The sequence below is a fragment of the Mesocricetus auratus genome, unplaced genomic scaffold, assembly GCF_017639785.1.
Source record: "Mesocricetus auratus isolate SY011 unplaced genomic scaffold, BCM_Maur_2.0 Super-Scaffold_100006, whole genome shotgun sequence".
NCBI lineage: Eukaryota > Metazoa > Chordata > Mammalia > Rodentia > Cricetidae > Mesocricetus > Mesocricetus auratus.
The window spans coordinates 69,947,321-69,972,171 of NW_024429190.1; the positions used below are offsets into that span (position 1 = coordinate 69,947,321).

The window sequence follows — 24,851 nt, forward strand, 5'->3', positions numbered from 1 at the left end:
TGTGGTGTCCTGCAGCTCACACATTCCTCACCACACTCGTCCTTCCTGTCCCCACCTGCTCGGTGCATCCATGACCCTCGGCGTCCAGCAGAAGCATCCTCCCCTCCCTCCCTTGGTCCGGGTGTCCACATTGCCACCACACCGTAGCACCCCCCCCCCCCACCCGGCTGTGCTTAGTGATACTGGCCCTTTAACTGACACGCTGCTACCTTCACAGCTGGTTGTAGAGAAGTGCGCTTTTGTTTTTCTTTCGCTGTAAGAATCGATTTGAATCTGAACCTTTCTTTTTTCTCTCTGTAGCTTCTTCTTTATGTAACCACCCCGTTGCCAAGCCCTACTCTCTCTTAATGGACAGCATTAGAAGAGCAGGAGCTGCCTGCTCACACACGTTGGGGAAGAGTTACCTCATTTCTGCCATCGCCTCCCGTCCTTTAAAGTCTGGGTCACATATTGCACTGCTGTTTGTTTGTCAATGTGTGTTTACAAACCACCACTCTCAGTGGCTACCGAAGTGACTTCAACTACCAAAAATAGCGACAATAACATTAATTTAAAAAGTAGAGAGCTTGGGCCCAAACCCCGGGTCTCAGGCTGGAATCCTCTTGCTTAGCTGCCTTGAACCTCCTGATCTAAGGCCTTATGGACCGAAGAGAACATCTACCCACTTGAGGTGGCCACCACCTGTGGAGCAAACTTAGCTCACAGTACCCCTGATCTCTGTCCCCTGGGCAACTCTCACCAGGCCCATCAGAGGTCATAGAGTGGTACAAACCTTGCCTTCTTCTGTTTTGTGGGTTGTTTTGGTTTGGGATTTAAAAATGTATATTTGCTATTGCATGTACAGAGGCGGCTGCCGTCTTCCCTCTGGAACGTCCTATTGATACAGTGTTTTTATTTTTCAGCTGACCATCTGCCTCTTGAGAGAAAGAAGTGGGCATCCTTCCTTTAAGTTCAGGAGCCATTTTTTATTTGACTCTGTTACCTGCACCCCTTACATAAGCTGTTTGGACAGTTCTGCTCATTTTGGGGGTGGGGGATTCCAACTAGCCAGTCCTGCTTTTTGTATTTGTTATTCAAACTTTTGGTATCAAAAATTATGCCAGTCTTAAGCTCACTTCAAGAGAAATTACGTTAATTTTAAGGCTCAAAATTCTGTTTCTATGTTATCTTAGATGCAATTTGAAAATGCCCCCTTTTGTTACTAGAGTTTTGATCTACACGTCTTAATTATGTTTGAATTGTGCCAGTGTTGGATAAATGACTTTTCTGCCTCTGGGGCTCAATTTATATTTAAAGATATCTTAAACTAAGTTCTGGCCCCTCCCTGCCTGTGTTTGTTCTGGAGCCCTGCTTCACTTTCTGTCCATGGTTTATCCTTTTCTTTTTTAAACCATGAAATGAATACCAAATAATGCATATATCCCCTCCCCAGTAACTTTATCGGTAACAAAGGTTCAATTCATGTCTTCTCAGAGGGTTCACCTGGCAGGCAGACCCCACACTATCTGCAGAAGGCCTGCTAGGAGTGAAAGCGTTTGCACCAGATCACTTAAAACCCACCCACACCCAGAAACACGCGCCCACTGAGTGAGCTTGTGATTTCCAGCGCTAACCGGTCTGTCAAGGTTAGGACACTTAAATACTATCCACCTCTCAGACAAAAGTCAAGGGACAACTTCCAAATTCCTATCTAGTGTAAAGAATGGAATTAACTTCCAAATTCACTATAGCTTTGTTTGCATCTTAAAATATTTCCATCTCCATAGGAGGTAGCTCATGATGCTGGTGTGAGTTGTGTTTGGTCACAAGCCTTTGAAGTGGTCCCCTGGTCCCCTCCGTAAGAAAGGTCCGTAGTGCATGGATTCCAGGTAAAGGATGTGTTTGTTGGCAAGCAGCTTGCATTGCTAGAAAGTATTTCCAAATTTAAGTAAAGTCACTTCCACTGGAGCTAGAAGGTGACCCAAAGTCCCTTCAGTGTACAACAGCAGAAATTCAGTGCTGTCATTAGAGTTAGTGTAGCTAAAATATTACATTGCTATGTTAAGCGTGAGGTCATGCTAAAACTACTAAGTTAATTCACTTTATTCTTAACTTCCTTCAACCATTTAATATCAATTTTATACCACAACCCAGTTTTAAAAAGCATTTCAGGTCATAGTCGAGCAATGTTTAAAAATCAAGTCTGGTAGTGGGGTTTTGCTGAAGTAGAGTGTCCAGTTTTATTGCTCTTCCCTTTGTTCTGAGACCCTAGGTGAGACATGTGAGTGGACCATCTTCCTGGGATCAGGGAGTCTAAGCAGGCTAGCTTCTTCAGTGACCCTTGGGACCCTGGTTGTAGAACTCACTGGCCAAGTACCTCATAGTCTGTCTCCTAAGATAAACTGCCATTTATCTGGCGTTTTGCTGCAGGTGGTTTCTTCTCTCCAATGTTGACAAAACCGGTGGGTCCTCAGGTCCTCCCATGAAACAAAGCTGAGGACAATCACCAGCAACAATAAATGCATTGGTTTATCCTAATCTGGATTGTGGGAAGGAAAAACAGAACCAACCCACTGGAACCTGTTTCTGATGGCAACAGCCTTTTTATTTTTCACTCAAACTTTAATTGCACACAATTTCAAATACTTGTTTATCCAAATATAGTCTAGGTGTTCTGCTTGAGACCAGCACAGTATATTAAGAAGAACTATGTCCTGAATCAGTGTATGTTCAGCTGGGGTGATTAAAGAAAAAAAGGCACACATCTCAATATGTTTGACCCACATCCAGACATCGCAGCATTGATGTACCAACCATACGAAACTCTTTGGTTGTTTTTTGTTCACCATTGACACAGACTATGGGGCAAACATTTTTGGATGTCTGATACAATTGTGACCATATTTAATGACCTACACAAGCCTTTTGCTTTGCTGATAGCCATCTTTCTGCCATGGAGATGGACAAGGCACTGTGGCTCCCTCAAAGACCCTTGTGCTTCAGTGCTTATAGTCCACCTAGTCCTTTATGTCTGCTGCCATCTAACTTTCACATCAGTGAAGGCAGTGAATGTATTCCTTTGAGCCTAACTGCCCATTCCCTCCCCTCAGCCTCAATTCTCGACTGGTAGCTGTCTGTAAGTGCTATCTGCAGATGTCTGCAGAGCATCACATGAGATACAGCAACTTTATGTCTGCCTCATTGGTGGTGGTACCTTACAGTCCACTGTGGAAACTTAAAGTTGTAGCTGCCAATGAGTGAAGCAGAGGCTGTTACCCTGAGCTTGAGCCTTCCCAAAAAGCACAACTTAGTGTATGAAAGGAATGGAGTAACAGCATACAAAAGTTCAGCAACAGCATACAAAGTTCAGCTCCGCACGTTTTCTCCAAGGGGTTTGAGGACAGCTCTCCTAGCTGTCCCTACCTACTCCTTCCCCTTCTGAATTCTGTATTCTGTACCATGTGCCCAGCCCACATTAGGAGCTGAGAACACAGCCACATGCTTCCTTGTACTTATCCCTTAGTGCACCTCCTAAGCACAGCAAGTGTTCGGAGCAAAGAAAAGGGATGCCATGTCTCTTGTCTATCAGAGACGAATCTTACTCTGAAAAACAACAGGGCTCCATCCTCCCACAAGCACATTTCATGGTTGTTTGTTAACGACGGTTTTCATTCTGGAGTGTCCCCCCCGTTTTCTGTTTCCACTAAATGAACAGCAAGTTCGTTCACATAGGTTAGTTGCTTTTTTTTTTTCTTCTGTTCAGCTACATGTTATACAATACGCTTAACAGTTCTGAGTCAAGAGTTGTTCTTTCTACCCTTAACCCAGAACTTGTATTGCAGGTAAGACATTCTTGGTTACCTCTTTTACTCCTTTTCAATGAAAGAGTACAGAGCTGCTCAGCAGTGCATCTCACATATCAGCTTGTCCAAATCCCTGGAAAACTAACCGCTCAGGAACAGAAAACATCTAATTCCTAAATGTGTGTGCACTTTATCTCCTATGTCTTAATGATTGGTTAAATCCAACTCAAAGCAAAAGCAGCAGGATTCTGGGATCTGGACGCCTTCTTGCCCTTCCTTTATTTCCAGTCTCCTTTGTGAGTACCCACAATTCACTGGGGTGCCTGGCGAGTGCTCTGGGTTTTCTGCTGGCCTGAGACACAGGGTGCAGCCATTGTCTGCCCCTTGCTACTAACATCTTCAGTCTCACAAGCCCACAGCACCTACTCCTTAAGCCATGTGCAACTACAGGGCCAGTGACACGGCTCTGTATTCTGGCAGACCTGAGCGCTAGCTTGGGGCCCCAGTGGTAGAAGAAAACCAACTGCTTCAAGTTGTCCTCTGATCTCCATCCATACACCACAGTACGCACATGCATGCCTCAAAATGGAGTAAAACTATAAAATGTGAGGCTGTATCAGGAGGACTTAGTAGCCAGATAATCATTTATCTGCTAGTACCACAGTCAACCTAAACAACTCAATTTCTCATGAAGTTAAAAAGATGATTTATTCTTTTTCTGGGAGCACCATCTAGTGGCCAGAGCTCAACATATTAGTAATGGGTATAGTAGACCTCATTAATTAACATAGCTTAAAGGTTCAAGAATTTGGGAGCTTTCAGAAACAGCATTCCTTTTAGGACTTCCTGTCAAATAAAAGGTGAAGACTTGAGATACTTCGAAGATAACTTCATTCAAAAAAACATCCTTCAACCCTCAACTTGTGATGTAAGGATGTTTGCCTCTCAGGATGGTGAGAACATTTGGCCAGGACCTTCCCTTTTCCCTGGAGATCATGTTGCAGGCACATCAACAATTTGAACACATTTTCTTCTCAAAGGAGAGAAGCCATCATTTGCTTTGGGCAGTGAAGTACAGCTTGAAGTACAGCAGACAAACAGTAAAGTGGGAACCTATAGCTTCTTGCCAGTTTCCCTCAGAGCCAACTATGGTGTCAGGAACGCTAATAAAACCTGTGACTTTCAGTCGGGGTATGGACCAGCTCCCCTTACTCTTGTAGAGAAAGCATTCCACTCTCCACCAATAACCATGATGCAGCAAATAACTTCTAGTTTCAACCTGCAAATACTACATCATGGTCCTACTTTTTCTAGGGATTACAGACATTAGTTACCATGCCCATCCTTTGACCTCCTTTCTGGAGGATTCCAGGATGATGCACCTTTTAACCACTAGGAGGCAATAATTACAACACATAACCCTCACCCAAGCTTCCAAACTCTGGTAGTTTGCAATGCAATGCCAAGAAGTAAGCTGAGTAGCTGAGGGCGAATGGGTAAACAGCAGGAATATTCTTCACCGAAATTCTAGTGTTTGCATTTGGTCTCAGCCTGAAGATCTAAGAGTGGGTTTTGAGGGATGACTGGGGCTCTGGATATTCACTAGGTTTAGCTGAAAGGAAAATGGCTCTCAAATATTACTACTGAACCAAACCGAGTCAACTTGTTTCAGTGTGTCCTATGGAAAAGATTCTCCAAGCTCGCTCTACTGGTTTTTAAGATGCTCTTGTTTCAGCCACTTTAGTAGCCAGTATCGCAGATGCATGCCAACATGTTCACCATCTGCATTAGGAAACTTGAAGATCAAGCAGCTACAGTCCTACTGTCTCCCACTCTTGCAGCTTGTAGCTTCTGGATTACAGATGAGATATGCAGACTCTTAGACTCAAGTTTTAACCCACCCATCTGAGTGTGTGTGTGTGTAGGGGGGATCCCATTCATACCATACAAACCTGGAGATCTCATAATTCAGAATTGAGAATTGATTTTACAAAAACCTCTCTGTACAACAATCCCTTGCACACAAAACATTTTTTACATGTTTTCTAACTTTTACCCTTATGCTTCCCCCAACTGGATTTTTAAGATCATATAAAATAAGCAGTTAAAGGTTTTTAAAAAGTCAGATGTTGGCCTGAAGATACTCTGCCTCTGCTAAACTTAAAATAAGCCAAAAATACTACATATTGCCTTATAGGCAATTCCATTAAACAGTTGTTAACTGTAAGGTAGGTTCCAGCCCACCAGGAAGGAAATACTAAAGAGAGATCCTAAATGTGTAAACCATTCACATTCAGCACCCTTCACCTTTTACAGTATGGCCAAGAAAAGTTATTTTCAGGTTTCCTACTGCTTTCCTTAGTTGGAAATGAAGTGCCCAAGAAGTCAGAAACCACACCTTCTCAAAAGCAAAACCAACCAACCAACAAAAAAACCAACAGAAACCAAGGTTAAGGACAACGTTTTATTGCTACCAGAGGCTTTACCACCAGTACATGGTTCTGACTGCAGTGCCTTCTTCAGACTGCAAAAGGAGCTCAGGGCCCAGAAGTCACTCAGAAAAACAAGGGGAATAACTTGTTACCAAGACCATCCTAACAGCTTACTATAAAGCTAGGGTACTGAACTCAATTTTAAGTTACAGACCCAAATCAAGGTTGCCCCAGTATCTAGACAGTTGCTCCTAGTGATTGTAAATGAATGAAATCAGATCAGTTACAAAAACCTAAGTATATGTTACATACATGTTTCTTTAGTGAGCACCGGGATATGTTAACTTTATAAGAAATTCTTTATAACAAATGTCAAAAATGCTCAAATGTCCTAATTACATACCACTTTTAAGATATAAGATAAACTAGAACTGAAATGAAACATACAAAATAAGAGAACTTTTTCTATTACCGCTGATTCATGGGGATAGATTGCTTCAAAGTGCCCATTTCAAACTAATGAACTTGAGTCATGGACTAAACATGGCTGCCACATAAAAATAACTTGTTTACTGAATTGCTTTTAAAACTAAAGTAAGAACACATATATCAACAAGCACAAAACTTACTAAGCATCTAACAGAGAGGCAAGAAAAGGAGAGAGAAATGAGGTCACTGGGAACAAGGTTTCTAGCTATGAATTTTTGCAACTTTCCCCCCTAAACACTGATTTTTATTTTATTATTATTTTTTGGACATGGGGCAAACTATTATTTTAACAAAGAAAAAAGTGGAACTGACATAATACAAAGAAATCTTGTAAAATATATCTTGGATCTTGAGTTTATAAATATATGCGTTTATATTAAATAAGGTTGAATTATAAGTAGCCGCACAAAGGAAGAAGGGTGTTTTCTATTTTCCTGGCTCACTTCATGCAGTCTGACAAACCAAATGCCCTTCTCTTCTCTACAGCCTCTCCTGGTTTTCTAGTCTCACTTCCGAGTAGTCAGCCCTAGTGTGCACGGGAAGATAACACCTGACTCTACTACATGACTGAGACAGGCTGCAAAGGTGGACAGGGAGAAGCGTGGCCCTCTTGCCTTGATAAGTCAGTGCCACACACAGAACCCACATTCTCTGAAGCACTATCTTCATTGTAGAGCCGCTTGATCCCATCGTAGAAGTCATCCACTTCCATTTCCTCCACTTTGCGTTTGGCAGAGGTATGCTTGCAGCCACCAGCAGCCGGCAGATGATGGTAGAAGGCTGTTGTACTTCTGACTGGCACTTCTGGCTTGCTGTTGTCCTTGGAGAAATCTGGGCCTGCGACAGAGGAGGGATGTAATTTGAACACTCCTCTATCGCAGGTCACCAGGGTGTGCTTGAGGGGACGGTAGACATAAACGGAATTTAGAGGCAGGGAAGACTGCAGAGCAGAAAGGTGATGTGCCGCTAGCTCCCGACAGTGGATCAACTGGGAGCTGTCCATCTGGAGCAGGAAAAGAAAACGACATGGATCATGAATTCAGAGCCCACTGTTACTCTTACTAGCCACTGTCCATCCTGGGCCTGCTCTCCCTTCAGCTTTCTTTCCCCCCACAGCCTCCACCTCACTCACTGATTGTTCCACTACAGAGCAGTCTTCTGAAGTATGTTCATGTCCATGCTTCGAACATAAATCTGCACTTACATGGACACAAACATTCTTTGTTCACTGCTGTATTAGCAATGTCTGTCTACAAGGCCTTTACTGAACTCTCCTGAAAACAGGCACATGGTAGTCAACAATTTAAAGAAGATTTAAAAGCAATGGAAATCATTAAACTAGGGGTGATGGGAAGTTAGCTAAAATATGTAAGTATTGTTTTAAAACAACTGGAAATGTTAAGCAAATCCTATTATTGTAGAAGATAGTAAGAACTTACTAACAACACTACGTAGTTAAACAAACACTTGACCCCCTCAACTTTTTGAACACCCCAATCTCCATGGTCACGTTTCTGTCTCAACATGCCCTCACGGTTAAAGCATGCAATCACAATCATCCAGGTTTGCATCTGGTGACTACAAGACTCAATTAGGCATAAGTCATAGTCATCCCTTCTCAGCCTGTGGGTCCTGACACCCTAGAGGCCAAATGACCCTTTCATAGGGATTGCATAAGACCACTGGAAAACAGATGTTTATATTGTAATTCATAACAGCAGTAAAATTACAATTATGAAGTAGCAATGAAAATAATTTCATGGTTGGGGGTCACGACCTGAGGAACTGTATTAAAGAATCTCAGCAATAGGGAGGTTGAGAGCCACTGCTTTATACCGATGTTATTGAGTGCAATGGAAGGACCTCTGCTTTAATTTTAACTTAGAGCCCTGTCTGAGTGACCTTCTGTAACGTTCTTTTTTTATCTCACATTTCTTCGGTGGCATGGCAGTACCTTCAGAGTAAGCCACACTCTCTAGGAGTAAAGCTCTGTATAAATCTGACCAACCTTCCTTCCCAGACTCACTTCCCAGTGTACCTCACACTGACAATCTACACTCCTGCAAACAGGAGTCTATTTAACACACAAATTGGCCCTTTTCACCTTTCCCTTGTTTACCTGCTTCTATATCCTGAACGGTTATCTTTTCCCTCCAGGAAGCTTATCCTGGCCATAAAGTACAGGAGATCAAGTTTTCCCTGTTGTGCGTGTGTGTACATTTTACAGCAATTTGAAGTTACCGTCCCTTGCTGTTCTTTTTTTTCTGCTTCTAGATCAGCCTGGCTACCACTCCTGCTCCACCTCCCAAGTTTTGGGATCAGGGGTATGCCCTATCATACTCAGCTTATTTTGGACATTTCTTCCCCATCTTTAACTCACCCCAACACAGCCTGAAGTACATACACAGCAGAACTATTTGTAATACTATAGGGAATAAATCCTGCTCTACAAGAACACATTCTATCACTATATATATTCACTATGTTAACCAGGAGAGAATCAACTGGACGAATACAAATGTAAAGTGAATATGTAATTGAAGACTGGCATCCACATCTGTTCACTTAGCCTTTTAAGACACTATGGGGTAAGACATTTTAATAGTCCCTAACTATTAAGGATGTGTGTGTGTGTGTGTGTGTGTGTGTACTACACATGGAGGAACTTTGTGCCATCAGTCTGGTCTGGGTCTCCCCTTCCACCTTACATGGGTTTTAGGGATTGAACTCAGGTGACTGGCTTGATATGGACTAGAACTAATTATGAGCTCAGTGATATAGACCCTGCTAAAACTAATAAAAATAGATAAGGAATGGGGCTTCCAATAATTTCAAGCAGGATAGCATGACACATGTGATAGGTCCCAGAGAACCCACATGTGGTGAGCAGCACGAAACACTGAAAATACCTGTGGGAATGTTGGGCACCTTTCAAGAGTAACCAAGAGTGCATGGTAGGAGGGTGTGCACTCTAATCCTCTATTTCCGTTCTAAATAAGAACTACTACTTTGACCACTGCTTAGCGGAGAAACTGCAACACAATTTACCTGATAATCAGAGTAGGTCACTATAGGTCAGAAAATGGAGGACGTAAGCATAGCCATGTAAATAAACAATAAAGGAGTAAAGAGAAAGATGTGGTCCTTCTAGCGCAGAGACCCACAGTGGCACAGGGATCTTCAAGTGGGCCTGGTAGAGGGAAGACGAAACAAGAGCGTCTTGCCTTTCAAGCCAGAGGATGTGTGCCAACTGTAGAAGGAGCATGGGCAGAGTGAAGACAGAAACTGCGTGCAGAATGGGGATGTAACTCAGTGGCAGAGTACTTGCTTCACATGGGAGGCGGCGGTACTGACATGCTCTGATGTAAAGCTCCTGATACCAGAACCTCAAGACCTTGCATTCTGATCTAAATCAAGACAGGTGAACTTAGCAAGGCCAAGAACTACGCCCAGAACTAGTGGCCATCATGCTGGGTCCCAAAGGACAATCCTCATGCTTACACATAAGAACTTCACCCTCTCAGCCATCTCTTCAGTCCTGGACTAGACTTTTAAGGTTTGAGTGTTATCAAAACAAAAGGGGTGGTGATGGTTCTGTGGATAAGAGCACATACTGCTCTTGCAGAGGACTCAAGTTCAAATCCCAGCACCCATATCAGGTAGCTACCACGGGCTCCTTTTAGCCTTCACAGCCAAGAAGTTCTATGCCACTCTAATGAACTCTCAAATTCCCTAAACTGAAGCTGTAATTAATGAGTTATATGATTTCTAAGATCCCATCTGGTCAGTTAAGGAAAAGACACGTTTAAATGAGGAATATCTTTGAGTTCCAGAACACATACAAAGAAAATCAGTAACTCTTAGAGCTGTGCACTAGAAAAGGGAAAAAGATTCATCAGTTACTATGGACACCAGCTTGCAAATCTAAACCTGAATTCTCTCAGGTGGCATGAGTAAAACAAGGCTTTTAAATAGTTCCTAACACACAGCACAATTACTTTACTACATCTGAATAGAATTTTCTCTATCTAAACTTTTCATTGTACAGAGGTGGTTAATATTTGAAACCGTTACAAACTCATTTTTTATTTTAAACTGAGGGTTGAGCCCAGGGCCTTCTCTACCACTGAGTTAAATAAATCTCCAGTTCCTCTTAGTTTTATTTTAAACCACAGCAACCCTCTCGATCGCAGTAAAGAAAAACAAGAGTGCAATGAACAGAAGGGAAGATGTCAGCTACCTGTGCTTTCTGAAGCAGTTCAATTGTAAGAGGAAGCCAATCAGGAATGAGTTTCTCCATTTCCAGACTAACCATGGCCAGAGCAAGCATGGATCCTTTGAACTGCAGAAGTTGGCTGCAGGTCATACAGTGGAGTAGTTGCTTGGTCAGGAATGCCAAATGTTGAGACGGGCTCAATTTGTGCAAACTGAAAAGTAACTGAGGCCTAGTTGACACCGCAATGGCATGGAACTAGGGGAGGGGAGAAAAACCATGAAACTGTTACTTAAGGGACATAACTAAAAGTATACATAGAAAGAAATAACTTCTCGGGTGCTATACAAGTTTGTAATTCAGTGATTAGATATTTCAGAATCTAATTTTTCCTTGACTAATTTCAATAGGTTTCCCCCAAACCATACCAAATATATCAACAGGCAGCCACTGTACTAGTGTTCAAGTAAGAACTAAAACATGTGGCTATACTCACAATGTGAAGGAAATCCAATGGTGTGGCTGTGTGAAGATCCCAATTCAATTTATCCAGAATAATTCTCTCCATTCTCAAAATCTCAGATGTGGAACAGCCACAGAAGCTGTCCCTCGCCAATACTTTTAGTACTGGAATTTTCTATTCAAGGCAAAAGGAATAGGAAACAAACTCATCTTCAATAATTATTCTGACAAACAAAATGTAAACTAATAGAAAAAAATTTTAAAAAAATGAACTGGAGAGATGGCTCAGTGGTGAAGAGCAGGGTTCAGTTCCCTGCACCTACATGGTGACTCAGAACTGTCCTAACTCCAGTCCCCGAGAATCCTATGCCCTCTCCTGACAGCTGTGTGCACCAGGAATGCAGTACACATGCATACATTCAGGCAGAACACTAATACACATAAAGATAAATTTTAAAAAAGATAGTCCATCTTCTAAAGCAAGCATTTTGGAGGGACAACACATCTAAACACTTAACTGAACCTGTAGTTTACAACACAGCATTCATTTTTAAGCCCCTAGAGGCGCAAATGACCAGGCCCTGCTCCCAGACTACTCTAATGGCTGTGTCCAGTCCCTGGAGACCAGACAAAGGTGGCCAAGCTCTGCCCTACAGAGAAAAAAAGCCCAAGATCAGGCCCAAAATTCCACCAATCTCTGAGCTTGCCCCAAGATTAAGCCACAGAATCCTACTAATTTCAGGCCACCCCAGAGAGCCCCCTCCCTAAGAAACATTACAGAAAGCCTGCCTCACGCCTAGTTCTTTGCTGTTTCTCTAGAGTAGAGGCAGCCACCCCCTGTGCCTTTCCCAATATATCTCCTGTGTGGTTTGTTGTGGAGTGTGACTTTGTGGTAGTCCTTGGCTCCCAAAGCCAGGATACCTTTCCTCTCAGAGCTGCAACACTATTGGGGAAACCTTTCCCCTTAGGAGTATAGTACTTACACATCTAGTAATGAAGGCTTCATTAAAAACAAATGAAAAAGACCCTCCAAGCAAAATCTACCAAAACATAAAGATTAACCCTTGAAAGCAGTCATTACCTCATCTTCTTCAACAGTTTTAGCAGCTAGAAAAAAACAGCTGATTGCAATACAATTCAAATATTTTGGATGGGCCTAAAATTTTGAAAAGGAAAAAAGCAAAATTAGTGATTATATTGAACTGAGAGTTTTGTTTCTAAAACCTAAATATATACATTTAGCTCACAGTTCCCCCAGTTTACATCTTCCCAGGCACAACAGTAAGTTTCTCTTCTGTCCTTTCATACCAATCATTACATAAATGGAAAGCTCTGAACTTGAGTCATTTCCAAAATTTTAAAACAAAAAGTACTATCCTCCTGACATCTCCACATCTGCCACAACAGCATGCTCACTAGTAATCCATGGTTTAACATGAAGTCCTTGCACAAGAAGCTGTACTTGAGTGTATCTTATAATACTTACTTTTACTGTAGCTAAAAACCTGTCCAAAAGACTGCTTGCTAGAGCAAATGTTTCTGGGTAAAGGTTGAACTGGTATTTGAGTTTAGCCAACCATTGAATTACTTCATCTCTCTGGGATGGAGAAACGTTCTAAAAGGGAATAATTTAAAAAAAAAATACAAAGATCCAGTCAGCATTAGTGTACATTTAGAGTCCTCTAAATACAGGGCTGACAAGACAGCTCAGCAGGTAAAGGCACTTGCTGTCAAGCTTGACAGCCCAGGTTCAATCACTGAGACCCACTGAGAGTCACTTCCACAAGTTGTCCTCTACCCTCCAACATGTGCTATGGCACATGCATATCCACATACACAAAATTAGTAAATGTCATAAAATTTTAAACATTAGGAAATACAAGAGAAAATGCACTAGTAAGGTAAAATATTTTAAGGTCATTCAAAATTGCACTTTAGATGGAAATATATGCTATATCACATTTAATATTATCTGATAATTAATTAAAATATTCACTTTTCATTTCACCAAATATCTACAATTTGAACTAAGTTCAGATATTCAGGAAACAGAACATTTTAATTTTAAAATTTAAGTAAATGACTACTGATTGATAATTTTAAGTTTTTTCAACTCTTGAGACTAGTATTATTTCTGAGTCAGGAACTACCCATTGTCTTGTCTTAGGAAATATAAATGGACTACCCAATCAAACAGAAGGATTAGTTCACTAAAAGCAAAACAATCATTTTAATTTCCCTAAATACTATTTTGAAATTTTGAGTAAAGGCTTGCGTGTTAAAAGTTAAAAATACACTTTAAAATAATAGGGGTTATTTTACTTTTGAGTTCCAGTCACTACTAAACTAACATACTACTGATGCTAAATTAATATAACCCTTCCAGGACTAATCACAAGGCCCAGATGTGTCTCAAACTCACCAGTTCAGAACCTGCCTCCACTCTCAAGTGCTGGGATTACAGAGGCATACCATCATACCCAATTTATGTAGTGCCTGGGACTCTAGGCTGCATACAAGGAGACAAACTACCAGTGGAGCTATACACCCTAGTCCCTTGTATACCACAAACTGTACAATGTAAGCACATGAAGTCCCAAACTGGAAAACTGTTTTCAATAAAGGATTATCCTACAAAATATATATGTCCAAGCACTGAAGTATGCTAAGCCATATTTCTTTATAAAGTACAGTATAGTGATCACAGTACAAACACTTCTCCTGGTGGTTGTCAATCTAAGCCAATTCTTTTACCCACAAAATTACCCTACAGCTATTAAAATCTTCAATGACGGTCTCGATAGAGTGAGGCTCCTCAAGTAGGAATTTTAGCTAGAATTGCTCTATTGTTCTTGGCTTCCTCTCCTGTTATAGGGAATGAGTTTCTGCTCATTAAAGTCCTTGCCACTGCATCAACTGCATCTGCTGACTTCTCTCATTCGTGGTCCTCCTCCTCCACTTGCTGTCACTTTTCTTGTCAGCGTTGACATGACGAAGTATTATTCTTCTACATTACTGAATCAAGTAGTACACTTACATAATTCTTACATCTAGCTCTACACTCAGCTATAACTGGTATTTTTAGTGGAGAATTAACATACACCTGCCTTCTGGTCCACCCTTTCAAACAACTTCACAAAGGGGAATAGAAATACTAGTAAGAGCTGGGCAGTGGTGGCACACATTCTTAATCCCAGCACTCAGGAGGCAGAGGCAGGTGATTTCTGTGAGTTTGAAGCCAGCCTGGTTTACAGAGAGAGTTCCAGGACATGTTCTAAAGTTACAGAGAAACCCTGTCTTGAAAAATCAAAATGCGAGAAAAAAATAATACTAGTAAGACAAAGGCGATTTACAATCTGTTTTATTAACTCACTACAAAGTTAAAATAAAGTTGTTTACACTTCAAAACTTAAGTCTAGTCAAGCAGACCATAAAATGGTATTAAACCAGAGTTACATATGGTGCTCTGGGGACACCTGAGCTGGTGTGGGAGTGTAATGAAATCTTCATAGAAGAAACGGGAACTAACTCCCATCTTAAAAAACAAGGTGGGGAAATCACCTGTGCTACAAAGGACAGAAGTCTTGGTGTTTAATTAAGCTCATGGACCTTATGGAGGATAGAAATGACTGCAAACTCAAGGCAGTAACAGAGTTATGCTCTTGTGAAGAGCAAACAAACTAAGGTGGGTAGAGAACCAGGACTATCGCCCAGAGAATCAATCCTAGAATTCCATGATCTAACTAGAAACGGACATAAGGTAGTTTTGAGAATAAAGCTGTCAGCCTGAAGGTTCTTACTGCATAGAGTAGCAGAGAAATGTATGTCCCTCAGTTTGATAGAAAAATGGAGTCAAGATTTCTTCTTTAAAAGGCAGGGTCTCATGTAGCCCAGGCTCACTACAAACTTGCTAAGGAGTCAAGGATGACTTTAAACTTGTGATTCTCCTGCTTCCACTACTGGGATTCCAAGTGTGCACCACCACACCTAGTTTATGCAGTGCTGAATACTAAACCCAGGCCTTCACCTATGTTAGACAAGCAGTCCAGCAACAGAGCTGCACCTATAGCTAACCCTTTGACAAAACACCACTGTCTAGGAAAGAGGACATCAGTACAGTCTTGCAGCTAGGATCTGGGTTAACTATCAGTTGGCAAGGTCCTTAATTCCACAATTTCCTGTATTTTCAGAGCCCCAAAGTGCTACTTAATACAATTTAGTTCTATCCCCTAAAGATCTATGGAAAGTAATGGTAGTCTCTTCCAAATAAGAAGTTGAGCACTTAAGGAAAAATTCAGTCAACCAAATAAACATCAAGAAACAAATTCACAAGAGAGGTAGGTAATGATACCATTTGATGCAGTGGGGGGCGGGGATTCTTGGAAACGAAAAGGAACAATGAACAGGAGAGGAATCACAAGAAACAGGGCCAATACTAACTATACAGTCATGTCAGACACACAATCAAAAGGGAGAAATAACATCTTAAATAGCAGACTATATCTTTAGCTGGTACACTTGACTTTAAACAAAAACAGACATACAGAAGATGAACGGAAGGAACGTATGTCACTTTCTGCCTTAACCTTCATACTCTAACAGTACTTAGACTGATCTTCCTTACCATCTCCGTTTCCATGCTTAACCGTTCCTTCTAGATAGATGAAATAAATACTCCTTTCTCTATTTTACTTTATTGTACACATACACATAGACATTTCAAAATACTGGGTATGGTTCTTTAGTTACAGTACTGCTGTGACAACCAGGTCCTGAAGTATGAACCATGATTCTGGAGAGGAAGCCATGAAGTGGTAAGTCAACATTCTGAGATAAGGCAAGCAGCTAAGAGGAAACTGGTAGATCATTTAGTAGTTGCAGAGTGAGACAAAAATCTGAGACTTGAAAAACCAAGGAACTAGTGGGAGTAGGTCAGAAATGTGAAGAGGAAAAAAACCACTTGGCAGATGATATTAGTTTTTCTCAGAGCTTTGACCACGTTACCTAGCAGAACCATTTACAAGGAGGGAATACTTATTCTGCCTCACTGTTTCAGAGATGTTAGTGGTGGAGACATTGGAGGAGGAAGGAAAGAGAAAGAAGGAGGTAGAGAAGTAAATAAAAAGGCTAAGACAAGACTGGATCCTAGAATGGGCAAGGCGGAGAGATAAGAAAGAGGAAGCAGGCAAACAAAAACGGAGGAAGAGGCCAGGAACAAAATACCACCAAGGTCTGGCCCCAGTGAGGCCCCATCTCCTAAAGTGTCCAGCACCTGTGAAAAATGGGGCCACCAGTTGGGGGCCTAAGCTTCTATACACTGAGTCTGTGGAAGACATTTTATGTTCAAATTCTAAGACTGATTTTCCTCTTAAAACATTTCCTGGATGTTCACTTTTAATAACATGTAAATAAATCTCATCCAACTCAAGTCCAGTCCTCAATTAGCCTAGCCCTTCCTTGGACTAAAGCAATTAATCCCAATTCAGCTTGCCCACCAGAGGGAAGCCTGAACCCTCTACAGAGAAGTACCTCTATGGCATAGTACTTGCTTGGGAAGCAGAACATCCTGGTTTGATCCCCAACACCACAAAGATAAAAAAGAACTAAGTCTATACCATTTTTTAAATAACTGAATGTTCAGTGTTGAATCAAACGTTTATCAGGAGCAACAATAACAAAAACCTAAGTAAACAAACTAAAAGTCAGAGAACAATCACAGATGTCAAGGATGCTGTGTAACTCCTCTAAAACACATTCCCACTGACCTGGAGCTCATAATTAAGTTGGTTGAACACTGAACTCCAGGAATTGTCCTGCCTCTGCCATACCAGTGCTGAGACTACAAGTGTGAGCCCAGCATTTTGAAATGGGTTCTGGGTAATCAAACTTGGTTCCTCAAGCTTGGGAGGCAAACACTACTGGCTGAGCTATCTCTTCAAACTCACTAGAAGCAGGTATGAAGTTCAATTTAGGAAAATGCTTGTAATAATTAGAAATTAGAGCTTTTCTAAGATAGAATGGACCAAAAAGCAGAGGAAAACCACTGCATTATCAGAGACAGTAAACAAAATGTTCCAAACTTAATACATACAAACACAAGTAGGAAGCAGTTTTAAAACAGACTCTAGAGTCAGCAGGGTGGCTAAGTAAGGGCATCCAAGCTGTGCAAACTTGATTGATCTAAGCTTGATCCCTGAACTCCAGAAACAAATCCACAAACTGGTTCTATGACCTCCACATGAAGGGTGTTACATACCCACACAACAACAGCAATAAAGTTACTGTTGCTACTCAAAAGGACTAAAATGATCCTTGTCCCTTTTGAGATAGGGTGTTATTCTTAGCCTACTGGCCTAGAACTTTCAGAAATCCCAAGTTCTGGAATTATAGGAATGCTCTACTACACCCAGCTGAAAACTTCCAATTTTTAAGAAATTTCAGGTAATTCTGATCTATCTAGTCGCCAAGTAGTTCATGCACACCTTGTGTTTCAGCTGTCCTTAGCGTAAATCCTGTTTTTGAAACCTTATAATTAGATGGTCTAACAAATCCATTTTAAAGTTTGTGTGTGACAGGACTTTCTTTGCAATGGAAATCACTTTAGCAAAATAAATGTAGACTATCTGAAAGTGTCAACTATTTTAAATTTTTCCCTAAATTCATTTAATGCAACTATAAAAAACTTCAACTATTCTATAGAAGAACTTCTCTGTAAGTGCCAAGAACACAAAATAGACCACTACTTGAATAAATTTTAAGACACCATAACCATACATTTAAAAGTTTAACTGGGTGTGTTAACACACCTGAAAATCCAGCACTCACTGGGAGACATAGGAGATCAGGAGTTAAAGGCTAGCACTCATCTGCAAACAAGTGTGAGGCCAGCAAAGGCTATACGAGACCCCAACTCAAATCATCATAAGAAAGTAATACCACAGTATGTCAGAAACAATGACACAACATCACTACCCAGGAAATTCAGTCAATCAACAGGAAATTATACCACACGAGAAGTACAGAGTTCTATGGGGATAGGGAGGGAAGTCACAGATATAACAGGATTATTTTCTTACCTAGCCACATTTTGCTCAACATTAGAGGTGGGGCTAAAATTAAAAAAGCACTGTGAGAAGGCCTTGCTGTTGCAGGGAACAAGTAAAGAGAAGTAAAAGCAGAAGCAAGCAGCATAAAAGGAAGTCCTAAAATACTGCACTTTTCTATTTTTACCAGCATGTAACAGTAGAAAGGCCAGTCAGTCCATGACCAGGAATTACAATTGCTCTTGTAAACCTAAACCCATATCCTCTCCTATTCCCATCAGAGCAAGCCTACTCTTAAGGTTAAAGTATTAAGTAGAACTACTTGGCATTACTAAAGCAAGTCCTTAAACAGATGAAATGCCTTGACTAATGTCCTCCTGTTCTGACTCCTTTTGTGTTTGCTTGGCCAGTTCTCAGGCCTCTGCTCACCCCAACATTCACATCTGTCTTGGCAACGCACATGAAATTGTCATGGCCTTGACCATGGTCCAGGTGTATTAACCAAAATAATTAGACTAAAATAACTAGAAAAGGTGTAAGTCAAAAATAATTGGCATTTTTTTTTTTTTTTTTTTTTTGGTTTTTCGAGACAGGGTTTCTCTGTGGCTTCGGAGGCTGTCCTGGAACTCGCTTGGTAGTCCAGGATGGTCTCGAACTCACAGAGATCCGCCTGCCTCTGCCTCCCAAGTGCTGGGATTAAAGGCGTGCGCCACCAACACCAGGCAATAATTGACCTGTTATATCTAAAAAAATTCCTAGGCTCTGCCAGGAGAGAGCATTCATGGTTACTCTGACCCTCATCTAACTTTTATGTATATTATGATCTTTGTGGGTTTTGTCTTTAAAAATTCTGTATCCGTGAGTTTAGTTGGGAACCAAGAGACTTTTCAGAGGTACAGCCTGCTCTTGGTCCAGCCATCAATAAAAGGATTAGACTTTTAATTTGCTTAAACAGAGTGGTTGTCAATAACTATCTCACGTGGATCATTCACAGGTCCTCTGCTCTCAGTGCATGACCAGTGGGCAGGAAGGGCGGAAATGCCTGCTGATTCACCCACTGTGGGTGCCTAAACCAGGAGACCTTCAAGGATTTTGCATCCAAGGTTTAAAAAGTTTGTTACCCAAAATAATGAATGCTGATGTTAAGTTGACGCTAAAAATCAGGTAGAAGGAAAAAGAACATCCCAATGTTGGAATTCCAATATACACTTGGATATCTTTCTAAAAGAACAGATGCAATTTAGGAAGGAAATTCAAGTTAAATTAGAAAATCAAGTTCCTGAACAATATATGCAAAATCTCATGCCACCTCTAGTGTTTTTAAAACTGACGTTAAAGGCAAAGGAAAGTAAGTTTTCTGGAGTTGCTGCTTTCAAAACAAAAACCCATGTATATTTTGAGGTTTTTCTCTAGGGAACCGAACCGTTATACAAAGAAAACTTGTTACCAACTCATTTTGTACAAAATAACCCACTTGGTATCTGAAATATATAGGCATTCTAGTCATGCATGTTAGAGCTGCCTAGAAAAAGGTTTAGGACCAATGAAGCCACCTGGAAAGGACACTCTTCATCCTGTTAAGTTGCCTCAAAAGCTGTGCAGTGTGCACCAGATTGTCAGTTTTTTTGAGTTGCTACCCATGCAGGGGTGGGCCTCAGTATAGTTGTCTTTGAGTCTTTCGTAATCTTGTAAGTAATCCCCCCCATATTCCTGTAAGTAACTCCAGTTCACCGAGTTTGGACTTTGGTGGAGAAGTAGACTTGTATCTGTGATGTGTCTCCTCAGAAAACACCTGTCACACATCAGCAAACTTGGTGTTAAGAGTAACTGGTTAAGGGTGTGGTCTCAAGGAATATTTGTAGCATTCAGATCAACATTTGCACAATTTACTAGGAATACATTTGGTATCAGGGCCAGCAGGATGGCTCAGTAGGTGGAGGTCCACAGCTCAGACCTAGCAAGCTATGTTGGATCCCACAGAGTGTATGGAGAAAAACATACAAATAATGTTAGGATTTTATCTCACATGTCCCAGAATTTTCTGTAAACTACTTTAAAAATTTTATTCATACTTTAACAAACTAAATATCCTTTAGTTTGTAAATTCTACTTGATAAGGGAGTCAATATTAGAGATAACATAGAAATGTTGCAAGGAAAGTGATCCATTAATATAATCCATGATTATTCAATTTGGAACTTACATTAGTGTAAGATTTGACCAATGACTTTAACTGTACGATTCTATAAGCCACAACATAAATACTTTGTATCTTTTTGTGACCAGATTACAAATATTTAAAATTGTGTTGTAGTTGTCCTGTATCTGGATATACATTATGCCAATAGTACATTTCTAATAAAACATCTATCTCAAGAGAGAAATTACCTGAGTTGTAGGCATTTTCGGCACATTGACCTTCCACATCTGGGCTTCCCTGGAGATTGCCCTTTCCAATAGGAAAGACAATCTCTGGTTTTCCAAAGGTCCTGGAAACTTCATGATATCCCTTTGGATCTGCCTGCCACCCAGCTTGATGTGGCTACCTATTAAAATCAAATATAAATAACGTTCATCGTTTAATTACAGAATAAGTATAATATGCATGGTTTATAAATGTTAGTACTTACTATGCAATTTATAAAACAAAATAAGAATGTTATGAGGCAGAATAGGATTTTATAGCTCTTTAAAATACCATACATTAAAGTTAGCGACAATGTTATCTAAAGTATCCTCACCTTAAATCTGAAATTCTAAGACCACTGAATTTTTATATTAGAAATTCTTAGAAACAGTTGTTCCAAACATTCTTCCTAAAAACAAGTAAGGGCCATTACTTTTGTTATCATTTAAACACATCAAGTTAATAATCATATTAAACCATGTTAAGTCATGTAAAGAGTAACAAAATTGAATTAAGGAGGTCCTTAGTCAGATTTCAAATGTTCACATGTTACCAACTAAAAAATCATCATCTAGAAAATATTTTGAGATGAGTGAAAAATGAAAACATCAAAAACTTACAAGATGCAATTAATTCCTGAAAATGCCTATATTAAAATATCCCAAATCATTAGCTTAACATCCACCTTAAAGGACAGCATAAGTCACATGGTGGTGCATGTAATCTCTGCACTTCTGAGGACCTGTGCTACACAGCAAGACCTTGTCTTTAAAAAAAAAAATTCCTTAAACCTAATAAACAAACCCCCCAAAAACTGTGAACTAGGTCTGGTGGTGCACACTTGTAAACGTGGGAGATAGAGACAGGAGGATGAAAAGTTCAAAGTCATTCTTGGCTACACTGCAAGTTCAAGACCAGCCTGGGCTTTTCAAATAATTAACTAACTTCGGGACAATGTGATGAAAAGGAGAAATCAACTGAGAATTAGTATGAATAGGGTCCAGTTTAAATACAGTTGAACTGAACTGGCTCCTGTACTGAGTGAGAGGAAGGTGTATTTAAAGGACATAACTAGATCAAAGAGATAGATAAATGCAATGTTGGCAGTAGGTTATAGACTGTATCTAGCAAAACTACATTCACTAAAATTTTAAAATGTACTGTAATTCTGTAAGAGAAAATTCCTATTCATAGGAGATACAGAATTTATGCCACATACATAAAACAAAAACAATGGGTAAAACTCAGAAAAGCATTTTTACACTCCCATTAATCACAATACTAACTCTCTTAATAATCTGTTTCTGGCTCTTACTTCCTTTTCTGAACAGAGATTATCAATGTAAGCCTTTAAGGGTCTCATATCTACAATCCCCTCCTTGACTTCATAGACCAGAAAAACACTGGGTCATGGGTGACTCCAAAACAGTGCGTTCAGTCTCTGTGCTAGTCACTGTTCTTCCAACTTGCTGTGTCTTCTGCAGATCAATCCCTCCCACTAAACTTGCTATCGATGTATTAATGCCACCTTTTGGAATGTGCGGCAACAACCTCACCTTCCTTTATCTGCACGTGGATAATCCTACCTTTGCATTTAATATGCCACCACCTCTGCTAGACCTGCTTTTTCCAACTAATGAGTTTCTTGACCACCAACAGTTCTCCAGAATTTAGCACCATGCCCAATAAATAACAGCTTACACGGATCAGGTGCTTATCAAGCAACAGCCCTGGATGCTTTGTTATTTGTCAGCTATTGTTCTTATTAACCTAGATAGTCCTTGCTTAACACTACGACAGTGGAATTCCTAATTCCATTTAAAAGATGAACAAGCACACACAGGTAAGTTGAGTTTTTAAAGAATTACACGACCAGAATAAATACTCTTCGCTTCTAATCTTGACTCCCACCCCCTCCCTAGCTACAAAGCCCTAGCTGTCCAGAAACTTGCTAGGTATGGGAGGCTGCTGTTGAAAATGCTCAGTGGCTCCGCATCCAGAGTGAAATAGAAGTATTTTACTATGCTAGTCTTCAGTTGATCCATCCACCCGATACCTTCTACTATTTTTCCACAATGTTCAACTTCTGCCTAAATCATCTGCGGTGCAGACGGTTAACGGAGGGCATTTTTCTGTCCTTTACGAAGCACACAACTCAGTTTCCTCATCTTTCTAGTTTCCTCCACCAGCCCAAGCCCTAGGTAACCTTATCCTCCCTCAATTACCGCGGGGGCGGGGCGGGGCGGGGGCGGGGTGCGCTCTATTTGCTTGGCATTCACTCTGCTTTGCCCCGTGTATTTTCTTCGTGTGGCCCCTCACGATCCGTAGCCCCGGGGGGGGGGGGTGTCCCTTTCTTTATTAGCCTGGCTCGCGGAGCCTGCAACTGGAACCCCAGTCGGTAACGCACCGTGGCTACAAGTTACTGGGGGACAGAAACACCGGGCCGAAAGGAAACCCACCCAGCACTGCCAGAGGCGGCGGGGGGGTGGGGACAGGGGGCGTCCCCAAGGTGCCCAGATAAGGACCGCCAAAGGACCGGTCCTAGGGGAGCGGCGCGCGCCCCCGCGAGCTCTCAGTCCGGCGACGCGCACGGCGTCCGCGCCGCGCCCCCGCCCTCACCTTCTCCTCCTCTTCCTCCTCCTCCTCCTCCTCCTCCCCGGCAGAGCTGTAGGCCTCACAGTGGTGACGCGGGGTCATCCGGGGGCCCGTTACCACCTCATGATCCTCGGCGCGCGGCGGCAGGGCGCGCGGGACCAAGGGCCGGGCCGACGGGGCAGGGAGAAGAGGGCGAACCGGGCCGGCGGGCGCGGGCACTCGGGCGGGACGCACGGCTGCAGCCCAAGGGTCAGTCAGCGAACTAATTCCATGATGACCCTGGGCCCGAGGCCGCCGCCGCCGGTCCCGCTCCTCCGACCGCCGCCGCTGGTGCCCGGGTGAGGAGGGGGCGCCCTCTCGCCATAGGGCGGCGGGGGCCGGGGAGAGGCGCGGGGTGAGGCCGGCTCTGCCCCTGCCCGGGGGAAGCGCCTCCGAGGGGAAATGGTGGAAGGGGGAAGGGGAAAAAAAGAAAAGAAAAGGAAGGGGAAAAGGGGGAGAAAATAAGAAAAAGCGAGGCAGAGGCGCTGGCGCGTCCGCTCGCGGGGAAGGCTGGGGAGGGAGGGGCGAGCAAGAAGCGCCGGCCGCCTAGCTCCGCCCTCCTCGCGGACTGATCTCGGCCGCTCGCGCGTCTGTAAACAACTCCCGCGTTCTCCCCCACAACCTCCGGTGTCCCGCGGGTGCGTGAGACAGTTCTAACAAATCTGAACCTCTGAGAAGATCTAAGAAAAGTGGTGGAGTTGGAGAGGAAGGAGAAAGTGCGGTTGGTGTGCACAAAGAGAAGGAAAAGTGCACGGACTCGTTTTCGTAGGAGAGCGGTGGAACCTTTCTCCTTCCGCTAGGTGACGTAAGCGGCTTGGATAGCCAAGGAGGCGTGCGGAGGCCGGAGAGTGTGCTGCGCATGCGCCTCGGTAAATAAAGGCGTCTCTGAGCGCTCGCCCGAGGGAGGGGTTTCTGGGTGAGCGCCTATGCCCAACCTGGTATTTTCCAACCCAACTGGCCTCTAGAGCTCCTAAGCGAATTTCTTGAACGGGGTGGATGATTTTTTGTGTAAAGCTGACATTCTTTATTGACCTCACTATAAGAAGCTATGCTGTCCCCTTCCTATTGACGAGTTTGGGCGTGTACCTTTTTACTGTCTTGAGGGTGATGGGGAGTCTCTGAAACACTTTAGAAATCAGAAAAATTAAGAGGATCATATCCTGGGTGCTTAAAAACAGTGAGTTACACTACTGACACTTGGCACTACGCCAAGGGAATTCAAGTTACCAATCAATATGTCTAGCTTTTCAGGGTCCCCTTTTGTGTTTTATGAACTTGGAGTCCTTTTTATTCCAGTTGGTAAATTTCGCCTGTCTTATAATGGTCCTAATTATGAAAAGAATGCCCTCTTAGCAGATAGCTTTGACGGGAACTCAGCCATTTATGTAG

The 24,851-nt window shown here is 42.0% G+C and overlaps 2 protein-coding genes across 11 annotated transcripts in view; one reads left to right on the forward strand and one right to left on the reverse strand.

Moving 5' to 3' along the window:
* The window catches only part of Septin11 (septin 11), a 124,440-nt gene that overhangs the window by 78,580 nt on the left and 21,009 nt on the right, over nucleotides 1–24,851 (forward strand). For 4 of the 9 annotated variants that reach the window (XR_005877832.1, XM_040747434.1, XM_040747436.1 and 1 more), the window contains one exon: nucleotides 301–1,310. The exons of 1 other annotated variant lie outside the window; for it this stretch is intronic. Coding sequence is in view for 2 of the 8 variants with exons in the window: in XM_040747438.1 (XP_040603372.1) it covers nucleotides 301–316 (16 nt within the window). In the remaining 6 variants the exon portion in view is untranslated. Of the gene's footprint in view, nucleotides 1–300; nucleotides 1,311–24,851 lie in introns of those variants that run through there. 4 more of the 9 variants (XR_005877833.1, XM_040747435.1, XM_040747437.1 and 1 more) reach the window with 1 other exon arrangement.
* On the reverse strand, nucleotides 6,233–23,964 carry Ccni (cyclin I). 2 transcript variants are annotated; one of them, XM_040747439.1, is made up of 7 exons: nucleotides 23,448–23,960; nucleotides 20,810–20,967; nucleotides 12,865–12,993; nucleotides 12,460–12,534; nucleotides 11,413–11,553; nucleotides 10,944–11,174; nucleotides 6,233–7,706 (listed from the first exon to the last, which is right to left on the reverse strand). In XM_040747439.1, exons 2-7 carry the CDS (start codon nucleotides 20,921–20,923, stop codon nucleotides 7,263–7,265), a joined length of 1,134 nt encoding a protein of 377 aa, XP_040603373.1. In that variant the 5' UTR covers nucleotides 20,924–20,967; nucleotides 23,448–23,960; the 3' UTR covers nucleotides 6,233–7,262. The 2 variants fall into 2 exon arrangements, with proteins under 2 accessions (XP_040603373.1, XP_040603374.1); XM_040747440.1 differs by lacking the exon at nucleotides 20,810–20,967 and having other exon boundaries at nucleotides 23,448–23,964.